The 24,010-nt window shown below is 29.0% G+C and overlaps 1 protein-coding gene across 1 annotated transcript; it reads right to left on the reverse strand.

Moving 5' to 3' along the window:
- Positions 1–640: 640 nt before the first annotated feature.
- LOC135132906 (uncharacterized) lies at positions 641–19,173 on the reverse strand. The gene is made up of 6 exons (XM_064061122.1): positions 18,969–19,173; positions 18,631–18,741; positions 11,811–12,027; positions 11,510–11,753; positions 1,757–2,269; positions 641–1,632 (listed from the first exon to the last, which is right to left on the reverse strand). The coding sequence occupies exons 1-6, from the start codon at positions 19,146–19,148 to the stop codon at positions 1,200–1,202; spliced, it is 1,698 nt and encodes a 565-aa protein (XP_063917192.1). The 5' UTR covers positions 19,149–19,173; the 3' UTR covers positions 641–1,199.
- Between the last annotated feature and the right edge of the window lie 4,837 nt (positions 19,174–24,010).

Below are 24,010 nucleotides of genomic sequence, written 5' to 3' on the forward strand. Positions count from 1 at the left end.
TGTAAAACACCGGTTTGGTAAAACTCAACCAAAAAACTCACCACCAGAGTTTATCAAAGCTATCAATTTGTCTAACAAGAATATCAGTTTTTGTAAATCCGTTAACCGTATTATTGGCAATTTTAATTAATTGTTTTTCTCGGCTTATCGGATTAAAGTAACATTATCACGTACTGTGGTGGATTTTGAGTACCGTGTTACAGATGACGTCAACCCAAATTAATTTTAGAAAAGTTTCCAGGGTTTGTGGCACGTCATCTCTTATTTAACAGCATACCTAACATTTGAATTTAAATGACATCATCACGGTAAAAGCATTGTTTATGCACACTATTATTAATATCCTGGAACAACGGTCCGAGCTTTCAAATTAGAATTTTTAAAAATAAAGCACTCGCCACACATAAATTAGCGTTTATTGATAAAGTCGCATAAATTTCCATGTTTAACGTAACGTAAAAATGACTCTCGAAGTCCCGCCTACACCCAGTTTTGTACAAAAAACTGAAAGTTTGATAATTACGTGTCCGGTCGTATCGGAGTCAATCACTGCCGATTTAACAGTAACACGACCATAATTTTAATTCGTGCTCAACAAGCGATTAACAAAAATAATTCACGTTTCCGATACGCCTGTCACTATTCACCGTTTTACATAACACTCTCCAAGTAATAAACTAACATTAGTCAAATTTCTGCAAATTCTACGTTACGTTTGGAATAATTTACGGCCTCTTTAAAAAGCCCATCGGTAACGGTACGATCGGTGATTTATAAAGAGATGACCCTTCGAGAACTCTCCTATTGGAAAGTCTCTTTACGACAAACTCAATCGAATTTGAACGGTTAATTAAACAATTCAAAGAAAGGCAGTAAATCAGTGTAATTGCACTAATACGTTTCCAGAGAATAAACCTGCGTAAAAGGTGACACCGCGGTTTCTTTTTCATAATTGGAATATCTTAGTACTGCTTTTCTAATTCGCTCCCAATTCCAGTAATGTCGAATCTGCACATAAATTTATTTAATAATGGGTTCCTGCCAGACCAACACACAAAAAAGTGAAAGTTTTTGATTATAGACCCAAACAAAAAATCACATGGTATGCAAACAATTACAATTCCGTCGAAGTTGTGAAAGTACCATCGATTTGCCGAAACAACTGTCGGAACAGATCTTCGTTAATAAGGAGAAATTCGTCAATTTTGAGTCGCCTCTAAGAACTTTTCTAGTTTCTTTTTTGTTTCTTTTTCTCGGATTTCGTGCCTTATCTTCTCGAGGTCTAGGATATTCAAAGCCACCAAATCCAAAGAGCTCGTTTCAGGGGATACCCGCTTTTTCGCCGGATTCGAGGTAGTACTAGCATTCGAGAATCGCTTGTCGTACGAATTCAACTTGAACTGTTCTTGTTCTATCATGTTCTGGATTCTCCTTCTGCTATCCGTTTTACATAATCGAGCACTAGCGATTCGTTCTATCGAATCCTGCGACGATTCTGCACTTTTCGGAGTAAACGCAGGTACTTTGGGCTCCGGCAGAGGTATTTTCCACTTTTCCATACACGCCGGACACTTTGTTTGCTTCAAATGAACCTTGATTTCCTCATCCTCAAATGTAACGCTTGTTCTTTCTCTGAAACCGAATCATTATTCATCAGTCGCTCCTACGATCGATGTAAAACCAACAACTCAGCCTTGCATACCGAATTGTACGTGTTTGTTCAGGTAAGTGAGACAAGAATTTTAATCAGACTCACTTATCGCTCATTCTTCTGCTCCTGTCACTTCCCTTGCTGAGGATGGACGATCTGTGCTCCGCTGTCCTGTTAAGACTCGGTTTTCTCCCGCCAAGATCAGACGGAGGCTTGGTTTTTTCCGAGTCCAGGCTGGTGCTCCGTTTTCGGGTTTTGACTGGCGGTTCGGGGGTTTTTTTGTAGCTAGGGGCCAGGTCTATGTTTTTTTGGACGAAGTTGGTGCTCTTTCGTCTGAATTTTGACGGGTCGACGAGTGGGGGTTTTTCTGGTTGTTTTTTGGTTGTTGGGGTTGCGCGTTTTGGGGAGACTATGCTGGCTCGTGACATGGTGGCTTCCTCGATTATTACTAGTTCGCGGGATTCTGCTTCCAGCATGGTCCAGCTTTCGCGTTTGGGGAATTGTAGGACGTTGGTTCGGATGTAGCGGATGAGGTCTTCTAAAGCGCCGCTGGGGGTTCGGATTTCGATGTGGTTGGGCTCGATTTTGTGTGGTTGGGTTAAAATGAAAGAGCTGCAACTAATAAGGGCTGAAGGGTTAAGTGTGGTTCAAAGATTAAAAAAAAATGAACGAAAAGTTAAACTAAAGTAAATAAACTAAACAACTTTTACGAATCCAGGTTAACTATTTATTATTAAAAAAAAAAAAAACAAATAACACAAAAAATATTGATTGAAAAATAGATAACATAAGCAGGACCAAAACAGAGTGATTTTTATGAAGAGAGAAAATATAAATAAAAAAACTAAGAAAACGCCTTCAAGAACGTTCAATTTTTGATAGTTAATTTATTATTATTATTATTATTATTGTACTATTGTTTGAGCAGTATACATAAAAAATATTTTCGGCTGTACAAAGTGTGCTTTTTGAGGCAAAGTACAAAATTCACTTTTTTTTATAAGTATAGAACACCTATAGGTATATTCTTACATATTTTTTGTTGAATTTTTTTAGCAATGCAAGGCTTCACAAAAAATTTTCCAGTAATGTTATTTTTAAGATTTCTGTGGCAACATTTTTTGGAAAGATCAACACACGTTTTGTTGTGATATCCATAAATCAAAATTTGCTTTTCCACCACCTTCGAAAATTATCCAGAAATATTTTTTTTAGATTTCGACCTCCAGAACTTATTTCATTTCTTCAAAAATTTGTACCATTTTTCTACAATCGCCCATTTGGATTATGGCAATTTTTAGGATAAAAAAAAAATTCAAATCTAATATTTCGGAAATCTTTGTTTTTCAAAAGCTCGATTTTTCAATATTCCCCCTAGATTTTTTTGTAGATTTCCACCTCCAGAAGTTACTTTCGGCTTCATTTCTGCGAAAATTCGTACCATTTTTTCCGAATCGCCAATTTGAATTTAGGATTTAGAAAAAATTTAGTTTCAAATCGAATATGCATGCATTTGGAAAATTTTGCTCCGGGACCATAAACATGTTATATATTTTTTTAATATCAGTACGTTGAGATCTATATTCCAGATTTTTTTGGCAACCTTTTCAAAAGCTCTATTTTTCAAAAAAATTTTGACCTTTTTTCGACCCCTTTCTCAAATTACCCAAAGAGATTTTTTGTGCACTACCACATCCAAAAGTCATTTTCAGCTTCAGTTCTTTGAAAATATCTACAAATTTTTCCAGAATTGCCCATTTGAATTATGACAATGTTTAGAATTAAAAAGAAAGTGATTATCACACGGAATATTTCGAAAACCTTGCTCCTGGATCAGATATACACTATATTTTTTGAATCAGCATGTCGAGATTTATTTATATCTCAGAATTCTTATTTGTTGATTTTTAGGCAACTTTTCCAGAATTTTTTGACACTCTCCCTTACGATATTTTCGGCTTTTTTGGGATCACCTTCAAAAATTATGTATAGAAATTTTTTTGTAGATTTAGGCCTCCAGAAATTATTTTCGTCTTAATTTCTTAGAAAATTCGTACCGTTTTCCCGAAACGACTATTTGAATTACTGCAGTTTTTAATAAAAAAAAAAAAAATTTCAAATCGGATATTTCGAAAATATTATATTTTTTTATTAAAAACTGCAGTAATTCAAATAGTGGATTTTGTGTTGGATTTTCAAACGTTTTCGGAAGCTCAATTTGTCAAGGTTTTGGACCTTTTTTCTATTAGTTTCAAAAATTACACAAAGATTTTTTGTAGATTTTGATCTCTACAAGTTATTTTCACATTCATTTCTTTGAAAATTCCTCTAATTTTGTCAGAATCACCCATGTGAATTGTGACAATTTTTTTTAATAACAAAAAACGACTTTTGCACCTAATATTTTGAAAATCTTGTTCCGGGACAATAAATAGGCTATATTTTTTCGAATCAGCACGTTGAGATCTCTATCCCAGAATTTTTAGTTAATTTTTAGGCAACCTTATGAAATTTTCCAGAATCGCCCATTTGAATTATGGTAATTTTTAGAATGTGGAAAAAAAAATGACTTTCAAATCGAATATATGTTTCGAAAATGTTTTTCCGGGACCATAAACACGATATATCACAGGACATTTTGTTGACTTTTACGTAACTTTTCCAAAAATGTTCAGTCCTACTCTTTTTCATGAAATTTTCAAATTTTTGCGATCACCTTTGAAAATAGTTTATAGAGATTTTTTGTAAATTCCGACCTCCAGAAGTTAAATTTGGTAATTTTTAGGATTTAGAAAAAATTGAATTTCAAATCGAATATGTATTTCGAAAATTTTGTTCGAGGACCATAAACACGGTTTAGTTGTTATTATCAGCATATTGAGATTGATATACCAGATTTTTTTGTGGACTTTTAGACGTTTTCAAAATCTCAGCTTTTTAAAAAATATGTTAAACTTTTTTTCGACTAATTTCTAATATTACCTAGACATTTTTTTATGTAGATTTCGACCTCTAAAAGTTACGTTCAACTTCCTATAATTTTTCCAGAATCGCCCATTTGAATTATGATAATTTTTAGAATAAAAAAAAAATGAATTTTACACCGAATATTTCGAAAATCTTGCTTCGGGACCATAAATAAGCTATATTTTTCCGAATCAGCACGTCGACATCTACATATATCCCAGAATTTTTAGTTGATTTTTGGGCAGTTTTTAAAAAATGTTTCAACACTCTCCCTTACGATATTTTCGGGCCTTTTTCGATCATCTTGGAAAATTATTATCTATAGAGATTTTTTGGTAGATTTCAACCTCCAGAAATTATTTTCACCCTTATTTCTTCGAAAATTCCTACAATTTTTCCCGAAATTGGCAAGTTTTAGGATTAAAAAAAAATTACTATCAAATAGAACACTTCGAAAATCTTGTTCTGGAATCATAAATACGCAATAATTTTTATCCTAGAATTTTTTGTGGGTTTTTAGACGTTTCCAAAAGCTCATTTTTTCTATGCTTTTCCTCCCTTATAAATTGTGAACTTTTTTGGGCTACTTTTTAGAGATTTTTTTGTAAATTTCGACCTCGAGAAGTTGCTTTCGACTTCATTTCTTCGAAAATTTTTACCATTTTTCCCGAATCGCCCATTTGAATTTGCCAATTTCATAATTAAAAAGAAAACTGATTTTCACACCGAATATTTCTAAAACGTTGAGAACTATATTCCGGATTTTTTTTGGATTTTTAGACAAAGATTTTTTTTGTAGACTTTAACTTCCAAAACTTATGTTCTGCTTGAGTTCTTTGAAAATTCCTACAATTTTTCCAGAATCGCGGTTCGAATTATGACAAATTTCTAGGATTAAAAAATTTGATTTTCACCCTGAATAATTCGAAAATCTTGCTCCGCAACCATAAGTACGCTATATTTGTCGAATCAGCAACTGGTCAACTTTTCCAAAATTTTTGGGTACTCCCCTTTACAATATTTTCGGCTTTTTTCGATCGAAAATTATCTGTAGAGTATTTTTTGTAGATTTCAACCTCCAGAAATTATTTTCGGCCTCATTTCATCGAATTCGGCATTTTTTAAGATTAAAAAATATTGACTATCTAATCGAATATTTCGAAAATTTTATTGTGGCATCATGAACAAGCCATATTTTTTATCTCAGAATTTTTTTGAAGATTTTTAGACGTTTTCAAAAAGTTTTGGATCCCATTTTATCGATTTCTAAAATTATCCAGAGATTTTTTTGCAGATTTCGATCTCCAGAAGTTATTTTCGACTTCATTTCTTCGAAAATTCTTACCATTTGTCCCGAATCGTTCGTTTGAATTGTGACAATTTTTAGGATATAGAAAAAAAAAACTTTCAAATCGAAATTTGGAAAATCTTGTTCCGGGACCATAAACACGCTATATTTTTTTAATATCAACACGTTGAGAACTATATTCCGGAATTTTTTTGGATTTTTAGACAAACATTTTTTTGTAGACTTTGACTTCCAAAACTTATGTTCTGCTTCAGTTCTTTGATTCCTACAATTTTTCCAGAATCGCCGTTTGAATTATGACAATTTTTAGGATAAAAAAATTTGATTTTCACCCTGAATACTTCGAAAATCTTGCTCCGCAACCATAAGTACGCTATATTTGTCGAATCAGTAACTGGTCAACTTTTCCAAAATTTTTGGGCACTTCCCTTTACGATATTTTCGGCTTTTTTCGATCACTTTTGAAAATTATCTGTAGAGGTTTTTTTGTAGATTTCAACCTCAGAAATTATATTTTCGGCCTCATTTCATCGAAAAGTCCCAGAATTTTTCCCGAATTCGGCATTTTTTAAGATTAAAAAAAATTGACTATCTAATCGAACATTTCGAAAATTTTATTTTGGGATCATAAACATGCTATATTTTTTATCTCAGATTTTTTTTTGCAGATTTTTAGACGTTTTCAAAAACTCAACTTTTCAAAAAGTTTTAAAGCTTATTTTTTCGACTTCTAAAATTATCCAGAGATTTTTTTGTAGATTTGGACCTCCATAAGTTATTTTCGGCTTTATTTTTTCGAAAATTTCTACCGTTTTTCCATACTTACCCATTTGAATTGTGACAATTTTTAGAATTAAAAAAAAGAAAGAAAGATTTTCACTCCAAATATTTCGAAAATCTTGCTCCGGAACCATAAAACTGTTGTGTTTTTCGAATCAACAGGTTAAGGATTTATATTTCACTATTTTTCGTTGACTTGTAGCCAAATTTTCCAAAATTTTTCGTCACTTCCACTTACGAAATTTTCGGATTTTCTCGACTACCTTCAAAAAATATGTTTAGAGGTGTTTTGTAGATTTCAACTCCCAGAAATTATTTTCAGCCTCATTTCTTCTAAAATTCCTACCATTTTTGCCGAAATTGGCAGTTTATCAGATCGAACATTTCGAAAATCTTGTTTTCAAAAGCTCAGTTTTTCAATAATCCTCCTCCCCCTATCAATTTTGAACGTTTTTCGACCACATTCTAGAGATTTTTTTGTAGATTTCGAAAACCAGAATTTACTTCCGGCTTCATTTCTTCGAAAATTTTCACCAATTTTCCCAAAATGCCCATTTGAATTTGGTAATTTTTGGAATTTAGAAAAAATTGATTTTCGATTCCAATATTTGAAAAATTTTGTTCAGGGACCGTACACACGTTATTTTTTTTTATCATCAGCATATTGAGATTGATTTCCCAGAATTTTTTGTGGATTTTTAGACGTTTTCTAAAACTCGATTTTCCAAAAGTTTTTGGATCTTTTTTCGACTAACTTCTAAAATTATCTATAGATCTTTTTGTAGATTTCGACCTCCAGAAGCTATTTTCGCCTTCATTTTTTCGAAAATTCCTGCCGTTTTTCCATATTCACCCATTTGAATTATAACAATTTCACTCCAAATATTTAGAAAATCTTGTACCAGACCGATAAATGCGTTATGTTTTTCGAATTAGCAGGTGAAGGATCTAAATTCCATAAATTTTCATTGATTTGTAGGCAACTTTTCCAAAATTTTTCATACGAAATTTTCAGCGTTATCTCGACTACCTTTGAAAATATTTATAGAGATTTTTTGTAGATTTCGACCTCCGGAAATTATTTTTGTTTTCATTTTTTCGAAAATTCCTCCGATTTCTCCAAAATCGTTCATCTGAATGACAATTTTTAGGATTTAGAAAAAAATTTACTTTCAAATCGAATATTTGGAAAATCTTGTCCCGGGATCATAAACACGTTAAATGTTTTTTAATATCATCACGTTGAGATTTATGTTCCAGAATTTTTGTGGATTTTTAGACAACGTTTTCAAAAGTTCAATTTTTCATAAGAATTTGGACCTTTTTACGACTGCCTTCTAAAATTACCCAAAGGGATTTTTTTTGTAGACTTCGATCTCCAGAAGTCATTTTTAGCTTTATTTCTTTGAAAATTCCTGGAATTTTTCCAGAATCGTCCATTTGAATTATGACAAATTTTGGAATTAAAAAAAAAAAATATTTTCACACCGAATATTTCGAAAATCTTGTTTGGGACCATATATGCGCTCTGTTTTTCGAATCAGCACGTCGAGATTTATATCTCAGAAATTTTTCTTTATTTTTAGGCAACTTTTCCAAAATTATTCTCCCTTATGACATTTTCGATTTTTTTTTCGATCACCTTCGAAAATTATTTATAGAGATTATTTTATAGATTTCAATTTTCTGAAATTATTTTCAGCTTCATTTTTTCGGAAATTTTAAACATTTTTCCCGAAATAGGCAATTCTTGGGATTAAAAAAAAATTGGCTATCAAATCGAACATTTCGAAAATCTTGTTCTGGGAACCTAAACACGCCATTTTTTCCAGAGTTTTTTGTTGATTTTTAGATAACGTTTTCAACAGCTCAATTTTTCAAAACTCCTCCCCTTCCCTTATGAATTTTGAACGTTTTTCGACTACATTCTAGAGATTTTTTTGTAGATTTCGACCTTCAAAAGTTATTTCAGCTTGATTTCTTGGAAAATTTTTATCATTTTTCCTGAACTGCCCTTTTGAATTTGGCAATTTTTGGAATTTAGAAAACATTGACTTTCAAATCGAAAGAATTAAAAAAGAAGTAAAATTTTCACTCCACATATTTCAAAAACCTTGTTCTGGGACGATAAATGCGTTATGTTTTTCAAATCAGAAGGTCAAGGATCTAAAATTCACAATTTTTCGTTGACTTGTAGGCAACTTTTCCAAAATTTTTCATCATTCCCACTTATGAACTTTTCGGGTTTTTCTCGACTACTTTCGAAAAATATTTGTAGAGATTTTTGTAAATTTCGACCTCCAGAAATTATTGTCTGGTTCATTTCTTCGAAAATTCCTACGAATGTTCCAGAGTCGCCCATCTAAATTATAACAATTTTTATGATTTAGAAAAAAATTGACTTTCAAAACGAATATTTCGAATATCTTGTTCTAGGACCATAAACATTATATTTTTTTAATATCACCACGTCGAGGAATTTTTGTTGACTTTTAGACAACTTTTCCAAAAATTTCCAGGACTTCGCATTATGAAATTTTCGGCTTTTCTTCGACTACCTTCAAATATTATTTATAGAGGTTTTTTGGAGATTTCGACTTCCAAAAATTATTTTTGGCTTCATTTTTGAATTAATAACAATTTTTAGAATAAAAAAATGATTTTTGTACCGAAAATTTAGAAAATCATTCGATAAACTATCTATAGAGATTTTTTTTGTAGATTCGAGCTCCAGAGATTATTTTCGGCTTCATTTCTTCGAAAATTCCTATCAATGTTCCAGAATTGCCCACCTAAATTATAGCAATTTTTATGATTTAGAAAAAAATTGACTTTGAAATCGAATATTTCGAAAATCTTGTTCTGGGACCATAAACATTATATTTTTTTTAATATCACCACGTCGAGGAATTTTTGTTGACTTTTAGACAACTTTTCCAAAAATTTCCAGTACTTCGCATTATGAAATTTTCGGCTTTTTTTTGACTACCTTCAAATATTATTTATAAAGATTTTTTGGAGATGTCGACTTCCAAAAATTATTTTCGGCTTCATTTTTGAATTAATAACAATTTTTAGAATAAAAGAAATGATTTTCATACCGAAAATTTAGAAAATCGTTCGATAAATTATCTATAGAGATTTTTTTTTGTAGATTTTGATCTCCAGATAATATTTTCGGCTTCATTTCTTCGAAAATTCCTACCAATGTTCCAGAATCGCCCATCTAAATTATAACAATTTTTATGATTTAGAAAAAAATTTACTTTCAAAACGAATATTTCGAATATCTTGTTGTGGGACCATAGACATTATTTTTTTTTTTAATATCACCACGTCGAGGAATTTTTTGTTGACTTTTAAACAACTTTTCCAAAAATTTCCAGTACTTCGCATTATAAAATTTTCGGATTTTTTTCGACTACCTTTAAACATTATTTATAGAGATTTTTTGGAGATTTCGACTTCCAAATACTATTTTCGGCTTCATTTTTGAATTAATAACAATTTTTAGAATAAAAAAAAAGATTTTTGTACCGAAAATTTAGAAAATCATTCGATAAATTATCTTTACTTATCTCTCCATAAAATGTTATAGCAAAAATTTGGAAAATAACCGTAATGTTAATTTTTTCTGAACCCTTCTATTGCTAAAAAAAATGAAGAAAATAAGAATAACGTGGCAGTGTCCCATGGGAATTTCAAAAATAAGTTGTAGCTAAATTTTGACGCTTGGTGTCGTCAGTTGATAAAAAACACCATATAACAAGTATAGCGCAGAATTATTTTTATTACATTATTATTATTTTTGAAAACAAAAGTTGAGATCATTTCCTAATAAACTAAAAGCGATATAATGCTAATACATACTATATTCATTTGATAGATTTATTAATATTAATTAACAGGTTCTAAATTTTAATCTTCTGGAATTTCAAATAACAAAATATTGAAGTGGGACATTTAAACGATTTTTTAATAAAAATTCAGAAAAAATTTGCAGACCTTGAAAACTTACAATATAGTTTAAAGACAACTGTTGTGGTAAAATTTGACAGGTCTTCAGAAATAAAAGTATCAAACTTTGGAACTAACGTCCAAAATTCAAAATTTTCAAAACCAAAATTTGTAAATGGGGGTCAGAAAGGAAGGAACTGAAGTCAGAAATTCACGTGTATAAGGCTTGAAAAAGCAATCAAAACTTCTATTGTATGAAACAAAAAACGAAATAGGTTATCAAATAGGTAGTTCAATCACAGTTCATATTCAATTGTTATACATATTTTATAGTCAAAAATAAAAACTGCACTCATTGGCAAAAATGCGTTTAGCGGTTCTGTTGAGAGGTCATGCTGGAGAACCTGTCGGAAATAAAATGAAGTTAGCCAATAAAATGTGTTGCTTTAAAAAATTCGAACTAGTCTCTGAACCATAGTAGATCTACATTTGCACTCAAGAATTCAAATGAAACAAATTTATTTCAAAATCGATACTATCAAGTAACATTGAAATTGCCGTAACTGTTAACAGATCCATTGCGATGAAAGAAGAAATAGAAAAGACTCCCATTACCATAAATAATTGTAATAGTTGTATCTATTACACACCTATTTCATTCTAGAGGCATTTTACTTACCGCCTTAGGGCTGTCGGTGCGATTTACTGACCTTAACGACTAATCTGAATTAGCTGGAAACATCAGTTAGAAACAAAGTCGATAAATCTGATCAAAAAATGTGGTCGAACAAAGGGCAGTTTTTTTGAACAAGGCAAAACAGCAAGAAGACAACTTGGAACTATACCTATTAACAATCGAGTGATTCTTCAGCGTCATCACGAAATCCTGTATATGCTGCTTCCTGAAGATTTTCTTCAAACTGCTCGGATCCTCCGCTACACTGATCAAGTGTCTGACTTTTTCCGGGTTTGAGTGCTCCAAAGCCGACAACACGGTCGTTATGAGTTCAAGAATTTTCTCGTTGACCAAAAGTCTCGCAGATAGTCGCTCATCCATTAAAGTCCGCTTGGGATGTCCTTTGTTAACGTCTGAAATTAATGTCTGGGTTATTGCTCCTTTGGATAAAAAAGTCGTTAGCGTTGTACCGAGAACATATGTCGGTAAGACAGAATCTAACATCTTTTCGTTCGACGTGTTGTTTTTTGATCTTTCAATTAACTGTTCTAATGGAGACTCTCTGCTGCTGGTCCGGGGACGCCTCGGAGGTGTCAAGTGATCGGTCTCGTGCGAAGAGAGGAGGTGCAAGCAGAGGATTTTTTCGATGTCGACTTCGCCGTCAGTGAAGAGCAAAAAATGGAGATCCTTTAATCAGTCACAAATGTTACAGGTGGCCCGATTGAGATAAATAATCTAAGAAAAATTTTGCTTTAACTAAGTGGATCGTGTGGAACATACGGATTATACTCGTACATGTAGATAATAACAGAAATTTGAAAAAAATTGGTTGACCAACAAATCCCATTTCTTTGAAAAATTTAAAAAAAAATCTGATAACCTCTATAAAGTAACGTACATAATACTCCAGTACTTTTAAAGTTTAAATTTTCATATTTTCTATTTTCCAACTTTTGAATGAAAATTCTTAAATTTTGCAATTTTTCGATTTGAGTTCCTCAGTTTCCAGTTTTTCGATTTTATAATTTTTTGTTTCTCAATTTTAATTTTTTCAATTTTTCGTTTCTTCAGTTTTAGATTATTCAGTTTCATGATTTTCAATTTTTCGTTTCTTTAATTTCTGACCTGCAATTTTTCTAGTTTTCGTTTTAAATATGTAATAATAGTAATCATAATTCTTAAAATTTGTGAATTTCATTTTACGATTTTAGAATTTTTCCATTCTTCAATTTTTCGATTTTTCAATTTTTTATTTCTTCAAATTTTCGATTTTTTTTAGTTTCAGTTTTTTATTTTGTTTATATTTTCAATTTTTCATTCTTTTTACGACGTGCAACTCTTCGAATTTTCATTTTTAATTCATCAGTTTTTCTATTTTCCAACTTTTGGAAGTTTCAGTTTTTAGATTTTGCAACTTTTCCTTTTGTATTTTTAGTAGTTTTCAATTTTTAATTTTTCAGGTTTTCGATTTATTAATTTTTCAGTTTTTCGATTCATTAATTTTTCAATCTTTCAATTTGCATTTTTCCGTTTCGATTTTTATTTTCTTTCGTTTTGCAATTTTTCAGTTTTCCAATTGTTCTGGCTTTATATTTTTTTTCAGTGTGAAAATTTTCAATTTCTCGATTTTTCAATTTTTGACTTGCAATTTTTCTAGTTTTCATATTAAATATGTAATGATAATCATAATTTAAAAAAAAATCACTTTTTCAATTTCACGATTTTAGAACTTTTCCATTTTTGGATTTATTATTAGATTTTAAAAGGTTTTCATTTACTCGATTTTTCAATTTTTCGATTTTTAATTTTTCAATCTGTCCATATTTAATTTTTCAATTCCTCAATGTTTAATTTTTATTGTTTCGATCTTTCAGTGTTGCAGTTTTTGAATTTACAATTTTGACGCTTCTTCTACATATAATTTTCCGATTCTACAATTTTTGGGTTTTCAATTTTTCGATTCAATTCGTTTTTTCTTCTTTCCAATATTACGATTCATTAAGCTTCCGGGTTTTTAGATTTTTAATGTTTCAATTTTTCGTTTCTTCAATTGTTCGATTTGCAATTTTTCGATTTTCCACGTTTTTGAGATTGCCATTTTTCATTTTTTCAGTTTTTCGATTTTTTAATTTGTTCTGATAATTTTAGTTTTACGATTTTTTATTTTTCAATTTTTCAACTTTTCGAATAAAATTGTAAAACTAAAAAATCGAAAGTGAAAAATCGAAAAAGTATAAAATGAAAACTTGAAAAATCCAAAAACTGGCAATCAGGAACTTGAAAAATTGAAAAAGCGAAAGATTAAAAATGAGAAACTTCATATAATTAAGAAAGTGCAAAATCTAAAAAAGAAAATATGTATTGTAAAATTGATATATTGAATATAAAGAAATAGAGAAATCGAGAAATCAGAAATCGACTAATTGAAAAATCTAAAATTTTAAACATTGAAAAATAAAATGTCGAAAAATTGAAAAATCGAAGAAGTAAAAAACTGAGAAATCGAAAAATCGAAAAGACGAAAAATCAATAATTGAAGAATCGGAAGAAATGAAAAATCCCAAAACAGAAATAATGACAAATTGAAAAATGGAAGAAAAATTGAAGAATCGAAAAATTCAAAAATCAAAGAATTGAAAAATTCTAAAAACTGGGACATCAAAAATTTTAAAATGTATAAATCGAAAAGCAGAGAAATCAAAGTCGAAAAATTGAAAAATTTAAACCTTGAAAAACCTGAAAAATTTAAAATTTTAAAATCGAAGCAATAAAAAATTGAGAAATCGAAAGATCGGAAAATCGAGGAATCGAAATATTGAAAAATCCCAAAACTGAAGTAAAAAAAAAATAAAAATGAAAGAGAAATCGAAGAATCGAAAATTTTAAAAATCTCAAAAACTGAGACTTCAAAAATTCAAAAAATTGAAAAATATAAAATTAAAAATTCGAACTAAATAAAGAACTGAGAAATTGAAAAATCGAAAAGATAAAAAATCGAAAAATTGAAGAATCGAAATTGAAAAACCCAAAACTGCAATAACGACACATTGAAAAATGGAAACAAAATTGAAGAGTCAAAAAATTCAAAAATCAAAAAATTGAAAAATTCCAGAAACTGCAATATCTAAAAACTAAGAAATCGAAAAATTTAAAATTTGAAAAACCTGAAAAATTTAAAATTTAAAAATCGAAGAAATAAAAAATTGAGAATCGAAAGATCGGAAAATCGAGGAAACGAAATATTGAAAAATCCGAAAACTGAAGTAAAAAAAAAATTAAAAACGAAAGAGAAATCGAAGAATCGAAAATTTTAAAAATCTCAAAAACTCAGATATCAAAAAATCAAAAAATTGAAAAATATAAAATTCAAAATTCGAAGTAAATAAGAACTGAGAAATTGAAAAATCGAAAAGATAAAGAATCGAAAATTTGAAGAATCGAAATTGAAAAACCCAAAACTGCAATAACGACACATTGAAAAATGGAAAAAAAAATCGAAGGGTCAAAAAATTCAAAAATCAAAAAATTGAAAAATTCTAGAACCTGCAGGATCTAATAACTGAGAAATCGAAAAATTAAAAAATTTAGAAATCGAAAAGTCGAAAAATCAAAATCGAAAAATTGAAAAATCAAAAACCTGAAAAATCTAAAATTGAAAAATCAAAAAAATAAAAAATTGAAAAATGAAAACTTGAAAAAACGAAAACACGAAAAATTAAAGAATCGAATATGTAATTGAAAAATCGATATCTCGGAAATTTAAGAAATCCAGAAATTGAGTAATCGAAAAAATCTTTAAAAAAATGGGAAAAATAAAATATCGGAAAATTGAAAAATCGAGAAATCGAAACATCAAAAACTTGAAAAATTGAAAAATGTAAAATTAGAAAATCGAAGAAGAAAAAACTGAGTAACAGAAACATTGTAAAAACAAAAAAATCGAGAAATCGAGAAATTGAAGAATCGAAATAATAAAAAAATGTAGAAATCGAAAAGTTGAAAAATCAAAATCGAAAAATCGAAAAATCGAAAAAATAACGAAAAACAGAGTAATTGAAAAATTGAAAATTTTTAAAATTAGAAAAATAAAATATCAAAACATGGATAAATCACAACATCAAAAAATTGAAAATAATAAAATTGAAAAATCGAAGAAGTAAAAAACTGAGAAATCGCAAAAGCGAAAAATTGAAGAATCGAAATATGTATATTGAAAAATTCCAAAACTGAAATGACGACAAATTGAAAAATGAAAGAAAAATTGAAAAATAAAAAATTTCAAGAATCAATAAATTTAAAAATTCCAAAAGCTGGGACATGAAAAAATGAGAAATTGAAAAATTTAAAAATCTAGAAATCGAAAACTGGAAAAATCAAAGTCGAAAAATCGAAAACTGAAACAGGAAAAACCTGAAAATCTAAAATTGAAAAATAGAAGGCGTAAAAACTGAGAAATAGAAAAATCGAAAAGTTGAAGAATCGGAAAATTAAAAAATCCCAAAACTCAAATAACGAAAAATTGGAAAATGGAAGAAAAAGTGAAGAATCGAAAAATTTATGAATCTCACAAACTAAGACATTGAAAAATTGAGAAATGGAAAAACTGAAAAATCGAGAAATTGAGTAATTGAAAAATCCAAATTTTAAAAATCGGAAAAATAAAATATCGTAAAATTGAAAAATCGAGAAAGCAAAACATCAAAAAATAAAAAAGTGAAATTGTAAAATTAAAAAATCAAAGAAGTAAAAAACTGAGAAATCGAGAATATCAATCAATCAATACTTTATTGGTGTTCAAAACTACAAATAGAGTTTTACACAAGTCAAACACATTAAATTAAATCAATAAACTATTAAAATTTTTACACCGAAGATAATCCTCAAAACTATAAAAACAATTCATAATAAGAAAAGTTTTGAGTTTTTTTTTAAATATATTAATAGGCTTATTACGAAATTCTTCGGGTAACACATTAAAAAATTTCACAGCGAAGTATCTTGTGCCAGTTTGTACCCTCTTCAAACGATTTGAATTGGGAACTAAATTTTCTTTGAAATTTGAAGTTGAAAAATTCCAAAACTGCACAAACGACAAAGTGAAAAATGGAAGAAAAATTGAAATAGTCATAAAAAAAATGAAAAATTTAGAACTCGAAAAGTAGAAAAATCGAAGTTGAAAAACCGAAAAATTTTAAAATGAAAAACCTGAAAAGTCTAAAACTAAAAAATCGAAGAAATAAAAAACAGATCTCGAAAAATGGAAAAGACGAAAAATCGAAAAATTGCAGAGTCGAAAACTGGGACATTAAAAAATTGAGAAATCGAAAAGTCGAAAAATTAAAGAAATGGGAAATGAAAAACCTGAAAAATTGAAAAATTGAAAAAATAATAGACTAAAAAATCGAATTACAAGGGGCTTGGGCTATCGAGAAGACTGTAGGTGGGTTTATAATGAATTAAATATATTAACTGTGCCAAGTTTATTTATTTATCAGTCTTTACTCTACGTTAAACAAAATATTAATTTATATAAAGTACATGGTGATATCCATTATTATAGTACTAGATATGAGAAAAATATTTGTCAAAAGAAATTGAGATTAACTTGCTCTAGAACCGGTATTGCGTATCATGGTATCAAATTTTATAATATTCTAACGTTGGAGTTGAAAGAGATGCCGCTTATTCGCTTTAAACCTAGATTGAAAGCATATTTGAAATTCAAGACATATTATAACTACAATGATTTTTTAACTGATGACAGTAGTTCGTCTCTTTCAATTCCATAGTTATTCTTGATTTATATTATGTATTAATGTATGTGTATTTTATCTTATGATGTTTAATGTGAACTATAATGTAGTGTATCTAAGTTTATAATGGTATTTTGTGACTTGTGTAAAACATGTTTTATGTCCTATACACCAATAAAGTTAATTCTAATTCTAATTCTAATTCTAAAAAAGAAGCATTGAGAAGTCGAGAAATTTAGAAATTTGAAAATAAAAAAATTATTAATTGAGAAATGTTAAAAATCGAAAAATTAAAAAATGTTCAAACTTAAACATCGAAAAATTGAGAAATCAAAAAATGAAGAAATCGAAGGATCGAAAATTTGAAGAATCGAAAAATTGAGTAATCGAAAAATCGAGAAATCGAGAAATAGGTAAATCGGGAAATCAGGAAGCAAAGTACATAATTGAAAAATCTAAAATTTTTAAAATTAGGAAAATAAAATGTCGAAAAATTTAAAAATCGAAAAATTAAAAAGTGTAAAACTAAACAATCGAAGAAGAAAAAACTTTGAGATCGAAAAATTGAAAAGACGAAAAAACATTGAAAAATCGAAATATGTGATTGAAAAATCCCAAAAGTGAAATAACGAAAAATTGAAAAATGGAAAAAAATTGATGAATCAAAAAATTCAAGAATCAAAAAACTGAATAATTCCAAAAACTGAAACATCGAAAAATTGAAAAACGAGGAAATTATTGAGAAACTTAGTAATCGAAAAAGTGCAAAATCACACATGCACTGTAACATTGAAATATTAAAAATTTAAGAAATCGAAAAATCAGTTAATTGGAAATCCAAAAATTACAAAATTTAAAAATTGGAAAGTCGAGGAATCAAAGATTGAAAATTGAAAAAACGAAAAATTGCGATATATAATCAGGAAAATGATAACTAAAAATCGGAAAAATGAAAAATAAAAATCAAGAACTTACAAACTCGAGAAATAGAGAAAATTAAAGTTGATAAAGCGAAACATTGAAAAATAAAAAAATAACAAAATTATGATATCAAATAAATTTTAAAATTGAGGAAAAAAAAACGAAAAATTATGATATCAAATAATTGCATGAGTTTCAAAATTTTGAGATTACGTCATCAATTTTTTGGGAGGGGATAAACGAATAAATTTTGATTAGAAATTACTATGATTACGATAAACTTCAAAGTTAAATTGCAAAATGTCATACAATTTCGATTTTTTTTTTTTTTTCAAAAATCTAGATGTCTATAGTGAAAACTCAACACGGATTCAGACATCACAAGTGCAGGAGTATCTTACTTTATAAAATTCAAAACAATTTATGTATTATTGTAAATTTTGCAGATGACAGACAAGACAGACGGAAATGGGAGGCCACTTTTTTCATACTCTAGAGATCATGAAACGTCGAAAAAACAGAAAAGTGCCAAAAAGACGATTCTACACCCGGTCCGGAATACCACAATCAGAACATGTATGTATGTACCCTTGTTTGAAAACCCCAACCAACCCACCTCAAAATTGACCTGCGGCGCCGTCCCCAGAATCTGCTGCACCCTGTGCTCCCCATTCCTCTTGAAACAAAACCCCGGATTATGCGTTTCGTACATCTTGACACTGGCTGCCTGCAAGAACACCAGAATTCGATCAGTCCCTCCGGATCGTCTTCCCTTTCAGCCTGTCAGTCCCCGCCGCGATAACGTCCATCAACACAAAAACGTCCAGCAAACCGGCGACGACCTCTGGGATCTATCTCCTCATTGTGGTGAAGGTAATTTGTGCTTTGGAAGCCCAGCTGCGCATTCGGGGCGAAATGACCGCAGGCATGGGTGTGTATGTGGTGTATAAATACCTCGGTGGAATCCGTGCCGAAGTCCGACTTGGAATACTTCGATTTGAATCTCTGTATTTCGGTGTTAATCATTCTGAGCTCGTTTTGTTTTTCCTTCTCTAGCCTGTTCAGCGCCATGGACAAGTTGGAATATTCAGCGCGGTTTTTTATGTTTGCGGTTGCGAGCTTTTCGAGGGACATGCTGGCGAATTTTGATCTTGACAGTTGTAAATTTTAGGATGTGTCTACTTGACGGGTGGAATTCGGGGAAATTTCGTGATGCGAGGATTATACAAATTTGCTTGATAGTCGATGTATGGGTTTAAAAAGAATATAAGGTGTACGAGAATTTAAATCGTTGAATGTCTTGCTTTTAAGCCTAGGTTACGAATTTTTTTTATGTATTTCCCAAAAACTGTCTATTCAAAAATTAAAAAAAAACACCACTTGTTGAATTAGGTTGATACCAAATAAAATTCCTCTACGGTTTATTTTTACACTGCTAAGTTGGTATTAAAAAAAACTTTAGATTTGGTTGTATTCGCAAGACAAAATTTAAAGTATATCGGCTGTCGCACCATATGACACAGTATTTTGAAAATCGTGGGTTATACATATAAGATTAAAAATAACTGTCATACATGCTGGATGTTCTAATGGGTTTCCGGATGGGTGTTCAAAATTGCTAACTTCAAAAATCAAAAACCCATTTTACCCAAAGGCCATGAACGGTACAATTTTCAAAATATGGGTAAAAGAGCAGTTAATTTCGGCGTTACCATTTGATGAGAGAAAAACAGTAGTAATAATGGATAATGCGCCTTACCATTTTGTAAAAATTGACAAGCCGCCGGCGCCGACAAAATCTTCAAAAAAAGTCATTTTACAGAATTATCTTGCCGAAAAAATGTCTAAATTAACCTTGCTTGCTATAAAAGAACAATTGTGAAAAATAATCAAAGCTCAGTTACAAAACAAAAAATCGCAAAAATTGTAACATCGAAAAATTGAAGAATCCAAAAACTGAAAAATCTTGCAACTGAAAAATTCCAAAACTAAAATGACGAAAAAATGGAAATTCGAAAAATTGAATAATCGAAACATCAAAAAAATTGGAAAATCGATAAGTCGAAAACTCAAAAAATCGAAAAATTCAAAAACTGACACATTGAGAAATTCAAACATCAAAAAATCGAGAAATCGAAAGTCGAAAAATCGAAAACATCAAAATTGAAAAATCGAAAAATTTAAAATTAGAAAAATAAATCGAAAAATCGAGAAATTGAACAACCAAAAAATCGAAAATCGAAACATATAAAATTTAGATAAGTCGAGAAACTGAAAAATTGAAAAACCGAAAAATCTAAAATCGAGAAGTGAAAAAATCGAAAGATGGAGAAATCGAAACAAAAAAATTGAAACATCTAAAATTTAAACACCGAAAAGGGGAAAAGTCGAAAAAGTAGAAAATTGAGAAATCGAAAAATTCAAAAACTGAAACATCGAAAAATCGAAAAGTCGAAAAGTCGAAAAATCGAAAAATTGAGAAACCGGAATGGGCCAAAATATGAAAGTTAAAAATTGAAAAATGTAAACATCTACAATTAAAAAAAAATTATAAGTCGAAAAATTGAAGAATCGAAAAAAAGCGAAAATGAACAACCAAAAAATCAAGAAAATGGACAACCAAAAAATCGAAACAGCGAAATCTCCATAAACCCAGAAACTGAAAAATTGAAAAACTGAAAATTCTAAAACCGAGAAATGGAAAAATTAAAAACCAAAGTCAAAAATTCCAAAATTCCATAAATTGAAAAAGAAAAAACCTGAAAAATCGAAAAATTGAAGCATTATAAAACTGAAAAATGGAAACAATAATAATATATAAAAAGTCGAAAAATCCGGAAATGAGCAAATCTATAATTTTAAAAATTGAAAAATCAGAAACCAAAGTCGAAAAATTCTGAAAATTGGAAAAGCAAAATCCTGAAAAATCAAAAAATTGGAGAATTGAAAAACTGAAAAATATAAATATTGAAAAGTCTAAAAATCGGGAAATGGGAAAATAAAAAAATCGAATTAATCGAAAGATCGAGAAATCGAAATATCGAAAAATTGAAAAATCTAAAATTTAAAAACTGAAAATTGGAAAAGTCAAAAAAGTAGAAAGTTGAGAAATCGAAAAATCAACCAAGGAATCGAGAAATCGATAAGTGGAAAAATCGATAAATTGAGAAATTGAAATAGGTCAAAATACAAAAGTTAATTAAGAAAATGTACAACCAAAAAATCGAAACATCGAAATATCCATAAACCCTGAAACTGAAAAATTGAAAAACCGAAAATTCTAAAATCGAGAAATGGAAAAATTAAAAACCAAAGTCAAAAATTCCAAAATTCCATAAATTGAAAAAGGAAAAACTTGAAAAATAGAAAAATTGAAGAATTAAAAACTGAAAAATCGAAACATGTTGAGTAACCGAAAAATTTAAAAAGTGAAACTTCGAGAAATCGAAACATCAAAAAAAGAATCGAGAAATCTAAAAGTGGAAAAATCCAAAAATGAGAAATCGAAATAGGCCAAGATCGAAAAGTTAAAAACAGAACAATTTAAAAATTTACAATTAAAAAAAAAATCGAAAAAATGAGAAACGAACAAACAAAAAATCCAAACATCGAAATCTCGATAAATTCGTAAATTGAAAAACTGAAAAATCTAAACTTTGAAAAATTGAGATATGGAGGAAATGAAAAATCGAAAAATCGAGACATCGAAAAGTCGAGAAGTCGAAAAATCGAAAAATTGAGAAATCCAAATAGGGCAAAATAGAAAAGTTAAAAACTAAAAAATGTAAACATTTACCATTAAACAAAAATTGATAAATCGAAAAATTTAAGAATCGAAAAATCGAGAAAATGAACAATCAAAAAATCCAAACATCAAAATCTCGATAAACCCAGAAACTGAAAAACTGAAAAACCGACAATTCTAAAACCGAGAAATGGAAAAATTAAAAACCAAAGTCAAAAATTTCAAAATTCCATAAATTGAAAAAGGAAAAACTTGAAAGATAGAAAAATTGAAGAATCAAAACTGAAAAATCGAAACATGTAAAATAGTCGAAAAATCCGGAAATGAGCAAATCTAAAATTTTAAAATTTAAAAGCCGAAAAATAGAAAAGTCGAAGTAGTAGAAATTTGAGTAATAATCGAAAAATTTAAAAAGTGAAACTTCGAGAAATCGAAACATCAAACAAAAGATCGAGAAATCGAGAAATCGAAAAGACGAGAAATGGAAAAGCAAAAACCTGAAAATAAAAAAAATTGGAGAATTGAAAAATTGGAAAATCGAAATATTGAAAAATCTAAAAATCGAGAAATGGGAAAATAAAAAAATCGAATTAATCGAAAGATCGAGAAATCGAAACATCTAAAAACTGAATAATCTAAAATTTGAAAAATTGTAGTATGAAGAAACCGAGAAATCAAAAATGGAGAAATCAAACATATGTATAAAATTTTAAAAATTGAAAATTGAAAATATCGAAAAATTGAAAAATCTAAAATTTAAAAACTGAAAAATGGAAAAGTCAAAGAAGTAGGAAGTTGAGAAATCGAAAAATTCAAAAACTTAAACATCGAGAAATCGAAAAGTCGAAAAATCGAAAAATTGAAACATCGAAATAGGCCAAAATACAAAAGTTAATTGAAAAAATGTACAACCAAAAAATCAAGAAAATGAACAACCAAAAAATCGAAACATAATAATAGGTATGTAAAAAGTCGAAAAATCCGGAAATGAGCAAATCTAAAATTGAAAAATCAGAAACTAAAGTAGAAAATTCTGAAAATTGGAAAAGCAAAATCCTGAAAAATCAAAAAATTGGAGAATTGAATAACTGAAAAATCTAAAAATTGAAAAGTCGAAAAATCGGGAAATGGGAAAATAAAAAAATCGAATTAATCCAAAGATCGAGAAATCGAAACATCAAAAAACTGAATAAACTAAAATTTGAAAAACTGTAATATGAAGAAACCGAAAAATCAAAAATGGAGAAATCGAAAAATATAAAATTTTAAAAATTGAAAAATGAAAATATCAAAAAATTGAGAAAAATCCAAAATGTTTTCAATTCAAAAAGTCAAAGAAGTAGAAAGTTGAGAAATCGAAAAATTCAAAAACTGAAACATCGAGAAATCGAAACACAAAGAAAAAATCGAGAAAACGAGAAATCGAAAAGTCGAAAAATCGAGAAGTCGAAATCGAAAAATGAGAAATCGAAACAGGCCAAGATCGAAAAGTTAAAAACTAAACAATTTAAAAATTATAAATTAAAAAAAATCGATAAATCGAAAAATTGAGAAATGAACAACAAAAAAATCGAAAAACATCGAAATCTCGATAAATTCAGAAATTGAAAAATTGAAAAACCGAAAAATCTATAACCGAGCAGTCGAAAAATCGAAAGATCGAGAAATCCAAACATGGAAAAATTGAAAAATCTAAAATTGAAAATTTGAAAAATTGAAATATGGAGGAACTGCAAAATCTATACATAGAGAAATCGAAAAATGTGAAATTTTAAAAACTGGAAAATGAAAATATGGAAAAATTGAAAAATCTAAAATTTAAAAACCGAAAAATGGAAAAGTCGAACAAGTAGAAAACTAAGAAATCGAAAAATCGAAAAATAGAAAAATCGGAAAGTCAAAAAATTAAAAAATTGAAAAAAAAACTGAAAAGTCGAGAAAATCAGAAATGGGAAAATAAAAAAATTGATTAATCGAGAAATTTAAAAATCGAGAAATTTAAAAATCGAAAATTTGAAATGTGACAAATTGAAAAATCGTAAAACTGAAACATTGGAAAATCGAGAAATCAAAAAATGGAGAAATCGATAGATCAAATTTGAAGAATCGAGAAATTGAAACATCTCAACAATGAAATATCGAAAAATCGATAACGAAAAATTGAAAATCGAGAAATTCAAAAATTTAAATATCCGAAATCAAGAAAATTGAAAAATTTAATCGAAAAAGTGCAAAATCGAACAAACACAAT

This window comes from Zophobas morio, unplaced genomic scaffold (genome assembly GCF_036711695.1).
Source record: "Zophobas morio isolate AGI-343-1 ecotype UQ-CSIRO unplaced genomic scaffold, CSIRO_AGI_Zmor_V1 ptg000021l, whole genome shotgun sequence".
NCBI lineage: Eukaryota > Metazoa > Arthropoda > Insecta > Coleoptera > Tenebrionidae > Zophobas > Zophobas morio.

What these genes read in the sequence shown, in the direction of transcription:
- LOC135132906 (XM_064061122.1), bottom strand. Translation starts at nt 19,148, where the DNA reads ATGTCCCTCGAAAAGCTCGCAACCGCAAACATAAAAAACCGCGCTGAA. An exon ending in CTTACCGACATATGTTCTCG is followed by an intron (nt 11,754 to 11,810) that starts GTACAACGCTAA and finishes CATTAATTTCAG; the next exon opens with ACGTTAACAAAGGACATCCC. An exon ending in AGCAGAAGAATGAGCGATAA is followed by an intron (nt 1,633 to 1,756) that starts GTGAGTCTGATT and finishes ATTCGGTTTCAG; the next exon opens with AGAAAGAACAAGCGTTACAT.